Here is a 13,326-nt window from a genome sequence, read left to right on the forward strand (position 1 = left end):
CAAACTGGTGGCTGTATGGTCTCCATCAGGTTTTTCTTTCAGCAAGTTGTCCAGGTCCTGAAGCAGCAAACCACCCACAGACCATCACACTACCACCATCATGTTAGACTGTTGGTATGATGTTATTTTTATGAAATGGTGAAATGTTAGTTTTACACCAGATGAACTGCATTTTTTTTACTATTTTTTTTTTTAACTTTTTATTTACTCAGGTTATATTTTTCCAATGTTAAAATTTGGTTTTAACATTTAAGTTTGACAAATATGCTAAAGACTAAGAAATGAGAATGGTGAAAACTTTCACAGCACAGTAGAAAATAGGGAAAAGTATAATAGGTGGATTTAGTGGATCTTTATTTTAAAATCTTTTTTTTTCTTTAGTATTATGTCTTTTTTTTTTTTTGTCTTTGAAGTCACTTAATATGCATGTACTGGACAGGAATGACATTCCTGTAGAATGTCTACATAGTAAAAGCAGATACCAGAAGTTCAGATACAAGCCTGTTGACCACCAAATGTAAACAACAAGACTGAATAAAGTCAAAGGCAGAGCCAGATTTGTGAATGTTTAATACAATAATACAGAAAACAACTGTACAGTATACAGTGCACACTCTCACACTTTCTCTCACACAAACTCACACTCAAAATCTCACCCACACACAGAGTCAAAGAGCACACAATAACTATAGCACACATTGCATTAACAAACACAGTGCTCACAGAATCTAAAGAGCTTTGACTTTCAGCCATTTTGGCTCCGGCCTTTGACTCATTGCTATAGAAACTGGTGTTTCTCTTGTCACCGTGTTGATTCTATGGCACTTTTCTTTATTCACAGCCAAGAGGAGCGACAGGGGCCGAGCACAGGAACAACAAGAGCTGCCTGAACTCTGGGCTGTCGATTTAAAGGTAAATCTTATTTATTTACTCATGATCACACTTCCTTGGACTCAGTGTTCGTCATCATTTTCCATCATAGTGCTAATCTCCACAATCTCTACAATGATGGAGAATACAGTGTAATGCTATCCTATGGGTACATTGGCCCAGAATACGATAAGATGGCCCATGTTTTGTTTTTTTTAAAAAAAGGTCACATGTAAACATGTAAAGAAATTCACACCAATTCACTGCTGCTGCTCTGCTCTCTGTGCGTTCAAACAAATTGTGTGTGTTTTTTTTGTTTTGTTTTGTTTTTTTACTGCTATTAGCCATGGAAAAGGAAAAGCCAGCTGAATGGCAGTCATAGCTTTTTAGCTTCCGTATGTACACATTTTTCAAGTGAAACAGACTCTTCAGTCAGGGCTCAGATTTATTACAATCAGTTCTAACACAGAACTGACTCTGATTTGATCCTACAGATGAGCTCTGATGTCTTTTTTGGAGATTGCAGAATACTTGGTTAGGCTTAGCAGCCAGCAAATCCCTTATTAAATCTTTGTTAATCTTTAGTTACCAAGCCTCTCACCTTGGAGCTAATTCTTTCTATTAGCTTTCTTAAGTACAGCTCCCCCCTTCACCTTCTACCTAACCAGTAAACATTTAAAAAGATACTAATTAAATAAGCAAATTCAATATCAGCTTAATGTCAAAAGTGGAAAAGAAATAATAAATTACATGCTGTTTCCATGTAGTGTATTAATAGCATATTGTTTAATGTTAAACTAGAATTTGTTGAAATGTATACTGTAAAATGTGGAAGCAAGAACATGTGATATTTTAGATTATTCGAGTTTTGAGCAGCAGCTCATGACAGCTGTCAAATCATATTCTGTGATCTGTGACATCTGTGAACTGCAGCAGAGCAGCAACTAGGTCACCTCCAGGTAATGTTCACTACATTGTGCACGCAAACATTAGTTATGCATATAATACAAAATTTAATTTAATTTTTATTACTTTGAGGAGGCATGTTAGACCAGCAGAAATAGTCAGGGCGGGGTTAATGAATATTATATCATAATATTTCTTCAAGTTGTAATTGAGATTTGATAAGAAAATGAATTGAAAGAGTGATTCAGTTTCAATGAAATGCTGTTGAATCAAATAAGACACCACTAATGGTGTAAACAAGCTGTGAATAACATCCAGACTCTGTCCTTCTACACAATGGCTGTATGGTTTTTTGCTTAGCTACATTTACCACTAAGCTAATTAAGCTCATTGTATGATTTTTATAACCAAACTGATTTTGGCAAAACATAAATAACTGAAATTTGATAATACATTTTTATACTGTGCATTTCAAAAGCATCGTGACTGTTTAGCCCCCAAAAATAGCCTAAGTCCTGCAGGCCAGAAGAAATAATTCTGTATGGTATTAATAATCTCAGCATAGTTAATTATGCCAATATGCAATCGGCCCCATTTAGCTTGCTACTTAGGCGGTACGATAAACAACTGCTGCAACATCATCCAACATGTTTTTGTTTGACATCATGGGTAGAAGTGTGAGATAAAAAGGAGCAGGAACAAAGAACAGAGCAGCAATCACTTTTCACACTCATATTATAAGTTTAAAACATCACACCTGTTGTTGTGCTCAGCTGCATTAACAAAACCTTGACAACTGCTTCTTAACAGCTCAGTTAATTATTATTCCTAATAACAGACATTCAGTCTCCCATCTCCCTGAATAGGGTTTTTCAGCCGCTCCACACTCTTTGGTTTTGACCTACCTGCCTGCCTCTGTTTTTATTTAAATGATGACATCTATTTCACAGACAGCATTCCTCTGAATCTCTAATAAAATCACAAAACATTTTCACCACGGTTAATGGGCCATGAAGCTGCTAAGAAGCTGTTATCTAATGAATCTTTTCACTCTGAATGTGATATTTTCATGGTCAGTTGTAAAAAAACAAAGGTCTAGTGGCCCTTTTCAAAGTCACTGAAGGACCACTTAGTCAGCTGCTGTGTTTAAACAGAGAGTGTGAACTCTGCACGGCAACGCCCTGTTGCCAGGGTCGTCTGCCACAGTCAAATACAGTGGTACGTTTGGCAGAGGGCAGTCAGGCGTTTTCAGGCACTTCATCATCCTCTTTCTCCTCCTCTGGGGCCTCCCCTGTAAAGGTTACCACAGCTAATGGTGAGTTTGAGAGTTAAATGTCAGGAAGTTGTTACGTTTGTTGTCAAGTTCATACCATTCAACATTTGGTCTGGTGACTTGTCATGAGATTCACCAGGAGGTGAGCAGTCAGAGTTCTGTGGCTGATCGGCAGGGTTACGGTGGCTGGTTGAGGCATGTGATTGGAGGTCCACACTTTCTTTTTCTTCTTGCGCCTTGCTGGCCAGCTCTGTTCACAATAGGCAAACACAGGGAAATATATAAATTTTCAACTGAAAAAAAAAAAGTTCCATCAAATCTGGGGATCTTCTCCAAGCCTGCGTCCTTGATGGTTTGAGACTCTTACCTGTTTCTAGGACTAGTGTTGGAGAAGTTTACACTCAGTTCAGTGTTTAAATTAAACCAAAATAACTCGCATTCATGTCATTGTTGTACCATGGTTGTGGTGTCAGTGTTGGAGGTGTTATTTACCTAGCATTAGCTGGATTGCTTGGACACTTATTTTAGTTCATAGTCTTGCACCAAGTTTCCCTGCAGCCTACAGGACACATGTTTTTTACATCTGATATTTGGTGGATATTTACATTAATGGCAAAGCTTGTGTGTGGATACATCACCACAGCAACCTGACTGGCAAATGTTTCCAGTATCAGATTCTATCTCAAAAGACGATACACTGTCCCACTATATTACATTCCCAGTATATTAGATATGATATGTGGTGCTAAGCCAAAAATCATACCTAACTCAAATGTTGACCACCCAAAGGTAAACAGGTGGCACTTGCACAAAACTTTAGAAAAAGGTGGACAAATCTCAGTTCAACAATTTAACCTCTCACTGTATTGCGGTCATGTCAACAAGGCAAAAATGACTTTGCAGTGGAAAAAAGCATATCGATTTTGTTGGGATATTTATCGGCAGCACCGTTATTAAGTTTTTTTTGTCTTACAAATTACAGCAGTCTACAGCTGAGCGTGTGAAAAAAGCACAACAAGGCTAAAAACACAAAGATGGTAACTTATATTAAAATAAGGGTACAATTTTCTTTGGCAGAGCATCTCAAGAGCATGTTTTATCAAATTGCAGACAAACATTATTTTCTCCAAAGAGACTTTTATATATTTCTCTTTGTTACACTGAAAAACATCTCTTTTTTTGAGAAATCACTTGTAGATTGTTGGATGCTTTGTCTTGTAATAGTCCAAAAGTGCAAAACAAAATAATAATACTCCAAATAAAACATTTTTTTTCTAAATTTGGTTGTAGAAACTTTACCTTTAGGAATTTACCTCAACTGATTCTGAGTTTCTTGAACATTTGTTTGTGACTGTGTGTGTACCGTGCACAGATAGTTCTTTCCATCTGTCCTTGTTGCTGGTAATGACACCAGAGAGGTGCAGCTTCAGTGCCGGCAGATCAATGGCTGTCAGGGAAAAGTCCATCTGTCCGTCATCACTGTTCCCATGGCGAACACTACTGTGTCTCTGCACTGACTCCACGGTAACTGAACCACTTCCTGTTAGACTGAAACAGAGGGAGAGGTGTAAAGAGATGAGAGGGACTGCCTTTTCCATCCGTTTATGCACAGTGCCACCACAGATTTCAATCGGGCTGAGGTCTGGACTTGCAAAGACTTGTTCTGATGTGGATTAAGAGTTTCAGCTGTTATCAAGTCTGCTGCTTCTCTTTCGTTGTGGTTATTCACTGAGGAATTGTTCATGTTAAAAACCTTGTGTCTAATACACATGTTGAATAAGTCACTGAACCTACAGCAGTAATAGCAGCAGTACCTGGATCTCCTGTTTCCAGTCTCTCTGGCCTTCCTGTCCTCTTCTATTAGAGGACCAATCACCTTCTCTGTCGTGTCAATCAGTACACTGAAGGTTGGCTCCACAATGAAGTCTATGAAACCTGAATCCCAAGAGAAATGTTAGGATAATAGAAGAAGAGAGAGGAAAATATATAACAAGCACATCATTACTAATAATAACTTAATATTGGTTCTTTTTCTTATAATAAATCACTACCAGATAGTAAACATGAGAATAAAGTTTCACCAGCTGTTTGCAAATCCAGCACAAGTTTATGAAGTCCTTTCTCATTGTGACTCTTACCTATCTGAGACTGGGCAATCATGGTAGCTTTACGGTCACAGAGAGGAGAAAACGGGAGCCCAAGTTCAACCTCTTTATCTCCCTGGAAACAATGTAGAAAGTGGGACAATATAACACTGTGTCTTCAAGTACTCAAGTTAACTTTATGGGATTTGCATTCAGTTTCTGCTTGAGCCTTACACAATAAAACACAATGGAGACATCCTCCTCTTTGGAAACCAGCTAAAATATTTTCATCATTACAACATGGGCAATAGAGTCTTTCAGTGTTTCAGAGTGTTTCAGTGATAACACAAAAATGTATTCTTACTGATACAAGTTGACTGGAATTCGTTGGGTGGACTCAAAAAAGTTAAGTGTTGTATAACAAAACAAACAGCTATGCAGTATGCAGGTATCTGTAAATGGTATAGAGCTCATACAGTTTCTAGTAATAATATCAATTATGTCGGCTATGACAACTGAAAAATGCAGATTTTATTCATTCTAAATGGCTAATTAGGCTAACGTTACCTTTATTTGTTAATGCAGGAACAATTAGTTAATTTTTCTTGACTGGTTGATTCATTTTTAACAAGAACCAAAAACATGATTTCCCAAATAGATCCAAAACTCCATGGCTCTTTGTGAAAAAGTAATTTTCCCTCTGCCAGATTATAACAAGAATTTACTGTGGTGTATCACAAGTTTGGAGTTCAATTTCTCTAGCCACACCTGTTCTCAATCAATAAATCACTTAAGTAGGACTTGGCTGACAAAGTGGAGTTGACCAAAAGGTAGTCATCTGCCACAATCCAAAGAAATTCAGGAACAAATGAGAAACATAGTCATTGAAGTCTCTCAGTCTGGAAAAGGTTATTAAGTCATTTCTAAAGCTGTGGGACTCCAGCGAACCACATAAATGGCGAAAACTTGGAACAGCGGTGAACCTTCCCAGGAGTAGCCAACCGACAGCAACGACTTATCCAAGGGGTCACAAAAGAGCCCAGAACAACATCCAAAGGCTACAGGTCTCACTTGTCTCAGTTAAAGTCAGTGGTGTGAACAACTCCAAGATAAGCAAGACACAAGATAAGCAAGACACAGGCTCATCTCACATTCGCCAGAAAACATCTTGATAATCCCAAAGACTTTTAGGAAAATACTCTATGGAAAAATGCCTGCATGACCCAGAGTTCAGGACAATGAAAAACACTGCTAACCTGAATGGCTTAAAAAAAACACAAAGGCTCATCTCACATTCAAAGTCCAGACCTCAAAAACATCTTGATAATTCCAAAGACATTTAGTGTGGATTTTAGGAAAATACTGCAAAGATGATTGCCAAAACCATGAATTCATTGTTGTCTACCTGTTGCTGCTAAGGTTGGCCCAACCAGTTACCTCAAGTTTTGGAGCAACACTTGGACTCTCCCCAGCAGGACAATGATTCTGCATTTTGTGTTTAAACACACCAGCAAGTCCACCTCTGAATGGATGAAATGAAAAAAAGTCAGAATTCTGACTTTAATCTCAGAATTCTGATTTTTTTTCTCAGAATTCAGGAAAAGAAGAAAAAAAGAGACGTGCCCACTTTTTTTTTTCCCAGTGGCCCTAATCCTGTTCCGTACAGTTAAGAGTAACAAACATGCAAAAAAAAAAAAAGGAAATCTGGAAGGAGGCAAACACTTTTTCACATCACTGTATATTAGGAGTCAAGTGAAACTGATTTACTTGTAAGTCTGGAAAAATTAATTTTGCAGTAGGCATTACAAAGAGAAGGGTATCACAATTCTGTGTTATTATATGGAGAAATCCTGATTTAAAGAACCTTCTAAATTGTTGCTAAGCCATGATGGGAAATAGCAGTCAAGGGTTTACTAATACACTTTTACAAAGTATACAATCACTGACAGTGCCTGTGTTACACTGATTTTTAGTGTTTTATTGTTTTACAGAGGATGATTCCTTGGCTTGATTTGATAGTTGATTTTAAAGTCCATGAGGATCCTCAAAAATGAGAACCCTCACTGACAGATGTTTGTACCTGTCTAAAAAATTCCTCCATCAGACTGTGGGTCCAGCGGTAGTGCAGTGGCCATGCTTTGGCTGGATGGCTGATGTCTGCAGCATGAAGCATCAGAGACAAAACCTTCACTTTGTCTATACTGGAAAGAAAAAGGAAACAAAATAATTTCATTAATATCTGTCATTCAAAAAGAAACTATATTACCTTGAACAAAAACTGAGCATCTACTTTTTTTGACCTGTAGAAGATCAGCTAAGATGTCTTCTGAGACTGACTTGTGAAGGAAAGAAAGTGCTCTGCTACAGCATCCGATGTGTTATGTGAACAGTGCTGTGCCTTTTATTTTGTATTTTGATCATATTGTGCAGACTGTACAGTTCTCCCCGCTGCTGCAGCAACAAAAGCAGAACCAGCGTGTTGACAGGCTGATGACAACGTCTTCCCCCAAAATTCATCCAAGCGTGAGCTGAGAATCACGACAGCTGCCAGCACCCCCTCCATACACACTCAGACACGCTTACACACAGAGACACACAGATACACATGAACACACCTCCGCAGGTCCAGCAGGACTGACAAACATAGAGGAGATACTGGACTCTGGTACTATTCCTGTGATAGCTCCTACAGGGACGCACAGGGCAATCTGGTCCAGCAGCCTGCAGGAGCTTATGTTGGGCCTTTTCACCACACTCCCACAGATGATCTGGTCGTCTCTGTCAGATAGACTAGCCTTGCACAGTCTGCCGGAAAATCTTTTATGAAACTGCAGAGGAATCTAATTTTACATGTTTGAGTGGGAAAAGTCATTTTTGTGTGAAGAATGAAAAGTATTCGTAGTTCAGGGTATCAGCGGGTTTAGAAATGGTAAATATTAGATTTTTAAGATGAAATTGAAGAAGTCTGTTTACATAAGAAAGACAGAAAGACATGTTTCACTCAGAGAATTTTATTTACCTAAAAGGTTCTTAGAAGTCTTACAAAGTTCAGGGTTAAATCAACCAGAGGCTCGATATAAAACAATGTGGTGACCTGAGACAATAGAAAGTGAACGACAACTTCAAGCGACAACGGCCGAAACAACCATCGTGTACAAGAAGTGGGCCTACTGGAGAAAAACCTTTTCTACACCTTTATCATGAGCCACTAAAGTGACTACCAGTGAGAGTGAAAAATATTGTTGACTGACATATCACCTGGTAGTAAATACATCAGCCGGAGCATCTGCAGGCGACCAGCTGTCAGCTTCAAAGCACTGTGCAACAAGCCTTACTTAATCTTTCTAATGTCCAGCTCAGGGCATAATTCTGGTCACAAAAGGAAATCTATGAGAACAAGATGAGTTCTCCCATTCACTTTATCAGTCTACAGTGTCAGCTTGATAGTTTAGCAACATATTGAATACAACATGATGCTCATTTTGTAAATTATGAACTTTATCAGAGGGGAAAGGGGGATGAAGGAGAGTATACCTTACTTCCCAGTGTGACTTCCCAGTGATTGACTGGTACTAGCTATTACACCATGTGTGCCCAGTATGCCTTGGTTACTATGCTCAGCTGGAGGTCTCAAGACGGGACCTCACTAACAAATGGGTGACATGATGGTGGCACCATCTAAGCTATAGTCTATGGCTGTGTGCTAACACAGGAACTAATTTTATGCCATCGACACAGCACCATCTTAAACATAATTAGCTGCTGCATCTGTTGCAGTGTTAGCTTTCACAGCTGTAAGCCGACCGTTATCGTGAGCTTTCCTCCAAAGCCAACAAATAAGTGACATTTTTCACGGCACGATTTTATAATTAAAGGCTTTCAGGTTTATCGTTTCTTCCAATGACAGACTGCAGACATTCTAAAGTGATATGAGCCAACATTATCTGGAGTCACCAATATGTTGTACAAACTAACCAAAAACATTATCTATAATATCTTATCTGCAAGAAGGACCCTCTCCTGAATCAATTTTATTGGCAATTAAGGCCTCAATTTTGCATGTGGGAGAAATTAAGGATCTGCAAAGATCCTGTTTAATAATACAATAAATTGACTTTTTCCAGTTTGCCAGTTACACAAAATTTGTGGCCACAGCAGGACGTGACATGCTATTTTCATGTGGTGGAAATAAACTGATAGAATGAATCTGTTTCTTTTTACTTTTCCATCTGACCTGGAAAAGTTTGGTCACAATGATACATTTATGCAAAATAATATATTTATTTATTAAATAAAGTTGTGGAAAATATGAAAAGTACACGAAGGCATGGATACATTATGTTTTGTTTTTTAACAAAACAATGTATCATTGGCTATCACTGATCTAATGATAGCCAGTTATAAAGGTCAGAGGTCACTAATAACGGCTAGAGTTCTGACCTGTGTGTCTGTGTTAGGGCATTCCTCATGGTCTTGATCTGCTGGAAATGACAGGACATGTCTGTTGACATCACCATCTCTATCACCAGAGACCTCAGCTCCCTATGAAAAATAAATAAATAAACACATCCAGTAATCACCAATCAGTTCTCATCAAAGAGCCCACACCTCTGAAAGTTTATCAACTTGACATTGTCGGGACACTGTGGGAACTCAGTAAATAATGAAGGTTTAGGATAAAGGTTTTGTTTTAAAGTCTGGCTTAAAACACCTTTTGTTTCATTCTAAGAAATGTATTATAACAAAGTTGTGTGTGTGTGTGTGTGTGTGTGTGTGTGTGTGTGTGTGTGTGTGTGTGTGTGTGTGTGTGTGTGTGTGTGTGTGTGTGTGTACGTGTACGTGTACATGTTTAGACATCTTTGTGAGGACAGAAAATTGGCATGCTACTGTACTTGTGGGGACCAACAGTCACTTATCAGGACAAAATGCCCATCCACACGAGTTTGACGGCATTTTAGTGGCTCAAAATGTGGTTTTAGTGTCAGGGTTACATGGTTATGGTTAGGTTTAGGCTGAAGGTTAGGATGAGGCATTGATTTCTGGTTAGGGTAAAAGGCTACATCTCATTATGTCAATGAGATGTCCCCACAAGGATATGACTACACACACATACACACGTGTGTAGAAAACACTTTAACCAAGGAAACATATTTAAAATATTTTGAGTCACCTGATTTTTACAGAATCTGCTGGGAATTCTGTAAATATCATCAGAACAGTAAGTATTTTAAAATAGCCCTTTCATTGTCTCTTAGAGAATGAGTTCTGTACATCAACACAAAGGACACAAAGTGGAGTTTTGTATGTAGTTGTGATGTCAAAGCTCAGGGTAAGGGCCTTTGGTGCATTAAGATGGAAGCACAAACATCAAGCAACGGCAGTAAGGGCAAACCTCCAGTCATCTTTGTTCAGGTTGACCAGGATATTCATGTCTTCTTCTGCCATCAGCCTGTAGGCAGCGCTGACATGATAGTTCTCCAGCACTGACCTGTCATTGTACAGAATGGCCACTTCCGACCTGACAGACAGACAGACATGACATCCAATCAGATATCTTCTGCAGTTTGTATACAGAAGCCCCAACATCAGCAGATTTCCTGTTGTTCCCCTACTTAAGATTCACATCTATTCTTTTAATATTTTAAACCACACTTGCTGAAATTTTTGAAAAAAAGAAGGGTGGGGGGACTCCAGATGAATCCCACTGTGTTTTTCCTAGCGCCTCCATAAACCTGTCACCATGCTTTTGAATCAAGCACCTGGAACTCTGTTGGATGAATTCACAACTCATCCAATGAACTGACAGATTTCCATTGTTTTATTATGTAAGATAAAGATGTTTTTCATGAGTCTTTAAACACAGGCCTAATTAATATGTGATGTACTACATGACAAACTTTATATTGTTAACTTTATATTGTGTTTAGTGTTAAATGTCAAATATCAATTATCTTAAGTTAATTATCTTGAGAAAAACTGTCCCTCTCAAATCAGATCCCCTGATAACCTACATGAAGTGTTATCATCTGCATTACCTGGTGTGGATGTGGAAGTTGTTGGTGGTTCCTGTGTGTTCAAAGTCGTGAACTGCTGCGGCAAAAACCATTGCAAGAATTTCCAACTCGCTCAGCCAGTGCTGCACACATACACACACATGATTAGTTAGCTTAGTGAGCTGTCTTTGCAAACCATGTGCAGACAGCACAGTTACACAACAAGATTGTGACAAAATGATGTCCACATGGGTGTTTTTGAAAATTTACTTCTGTCTTTGTGTGGGCTAATTTAAGGTTTGGACATCAGCAACATTTTGGAAAATGAGGACATGCTGCGTAGTCCTAGGAAAGACTGTTTGAGGATTCAGCTTTTAAGGGTCGGGTTTAGGTTAACAGCAGTGTAAAGGGATGCCAGAGGTTCCCCACAAAAAGATGTGCACGTGTGTGTGTGTTACCATCAGTCCAGTGTGTAGCATCAGAAAGTGGGCTGTCTGAGTGACATCAGCAGCATGGATGAGGTTGTGGTAGGGGTTCCTGTGTTTGCTGTAACCGTTCTCAAGCGCTTCAACAAACTGCACCAGAGCCTGCACAGGAATCTGAACACAAAACTGTAAGTTAGCACAAGGACTAAATGTACTTTCCCCAGTATTAAGTCCGCCCACCACCAGATTTGAACAAAATTAAACCGCGAGTACCCTGAACCTGTTGATGAGGTCATAGCGGGTCAGAAGGTCGTAGACTAGGAACTTGAGGGCGTGCTCTCCTGTGGCCTCGTGGAAGGCAAAGACATCAAAGGACCACTGATCCACCTCCTGAGAAATGCATCAACAAATACCATCTCACATGTAAGCTATGATTACAGCAGGGGGGTGTGACATAAAGCTGGTGAGACCTGAGTGAAATGAAGATTTCTGCCAGTAGAGGGCGCTGTCCTGATAATGTTTGCTCAAACAAGAAGGATATAAAACTGAGATTAATTATTACATTTACGTACAGAATTACATTTAAAGTCTCTCATTGGGTCGTGCTTTGCATCATGCAAGAAGCGTGGACTAGAATAATTCAATTTTTTTCTAAGTTTGTAGACAACAGGAAGTGCAGAGGAGGAAACATATATCATTAGTGTACTAAATCTACATTGTCCTTCACCACGGTGTCTTGCCATTCTCTGCTTCCTTCATTTATTATTTATCTCCTCCTTTCCTTCTCCGCTTCATTTTTTTGTCAATATTTCATTTTCATGGCTTCCTTGCTAATAACCCCTTGCTATCCAAAGAACTTCTGTTTCCTCCTTTCAGTCACTGCTTTTGGTTTTTCCACCCTTCTTTTCTTTATCTTACTTTCCTTTTCCCTGGTAAGCTATCCAGGCTGTACCCCGCCTTTTGTCCTTTGACAGCTAGGACATAGGCTCCAACACCCTCCCCCAGTCCTGACTTGGACAAGGGGTTAAAAAAGGCTGGCTGGCTGGCTGGATGGATGGATGTTTTATTAGCTCCTTTTATTTCCGCCTTCCCTTTACAGCTTTACCTTTTTCTTGTGTTTCCCCTCATACTCTTCCCAAATCCCACTTTTTCTTCTCTTCCAAATGTCCTCTCTTATCTCCTTTCATTGCCATATCTTTACTTCATTCCTTTCCTCCCAACCAGGTCCTCACTTCCTTCTCTGTCTCCTTTATCATTACCCCTCTCAGTCTTTCTCTAGCTTCTCCTTTCCTTTTTCCAATTCGTATTTCCTTCCATGCCTTCTTTCCTTTCCTTGCCTTCTTGCCTATCCTTGTCTTCTTTCCTATCCTACCTATAGCCTTTTCTTCATTCTTTTCTTTTCTACTTCCCGTTCTTCCTCTTGTTTTCCTCTCACTTTCTTCTCCTTTTTGCCCATTCCCAAGTCCTCCCTGACTCATTGACTCATTCATTCCTCTTTTCCTTTCACATTGCCTCCTTTCCATTTCAACTTTCTTCCAGTATTTCTTGTCTGCCTCCACACTTCCATATCACTTTATTATTTTTTATTTTTATTTTGCTTCCACTTTACTTCCTCTACCTTACTTTTTTACCCTCCTTGTCATTCTCACTTTCCTCTTTTCATCATCCTGGATTGCTTTTCCCTCCGTTTCCTACCTTCTTACACACTTTCTTACCTTTCTTACCTTCTTACAGTCTTTTTTTCCATTCTTTATTTTGTTTAATTTTTTGTTTTT

The 13,326-nt window shown here is 39.0% G+C and overlaps 1 protein-coding gene across 2 annotated transcripts in view; it reads right to left on the minus strand.

Moving 5' to 3' along the window:
* Positions 1-558: 558 nt before the first annotated feature.
* The window catches only part of pde1a (phosphodiesterase 1A, calmodulin-dependent), a 43,692-nt gene continuing 30,924 nt past the window's right edge, over positions 559-13,326 (minus strand). For both annotated transcript variants that reach the window (XM_031748424.2, XM_039599552.1), the window contains 11 exons: positions 11,825-11,941; positions 11,585-11,725; positions 11,169-11,269; positions 10,526-10,651; positions 9,574-9,675; positions 7,214-7,334; positions 5,188-5,269; positions 4,864-4,984; positions 4,413-4,597; positions 3,147-3,299; positions 559-3,067 (listed from right to left, as the gene is read on the minus strand). In XM_031748424.2, the coding sequence (XP_031604284.1) occupies positions 3,015-3,067; positions 3,147-3,299; positions 4,413-4,597; positions 4,864-4,984; positions 5,188-5,269; positions 7,214-7,334; positions 9,574-9,675; positions 10,526-10,651; positions 11,169-11,269; positions 11,585-11,725; positions 11,825-11,941 (1,302 nt within the window). In that variant the 3' untranslated portion in view covers positions 559-3,014. The remainder of the gene's footprint in view (positions 3,068-3,146; positions 3,300-4,412; positions 4,598-4,863; positions 4,985-5,187; positions 5,270-7,213; positions 7,335-9,573; positions 9,676-10,525; positions 10,652-11,168; positions 11,270-11,584; positions 11,726-11,824; positions 11,942-13,326) is intronic.

Source organism: Oreochromis aureus, linkage group 16, assembly GCF_013358895.1.
Source record: "Oreochromis aureus strain Israel breed Guangdong linkage group 16, ZZ_aureus, whole genome shotgun sequence".
Classification (NCBI taxonomy): domain Eukaryota; kingdom Metazoa; phylum Chordata; class Actinopteri; order Cichliformes; family Cichlidae; genus Oreochromis; species Oreochromis aureus.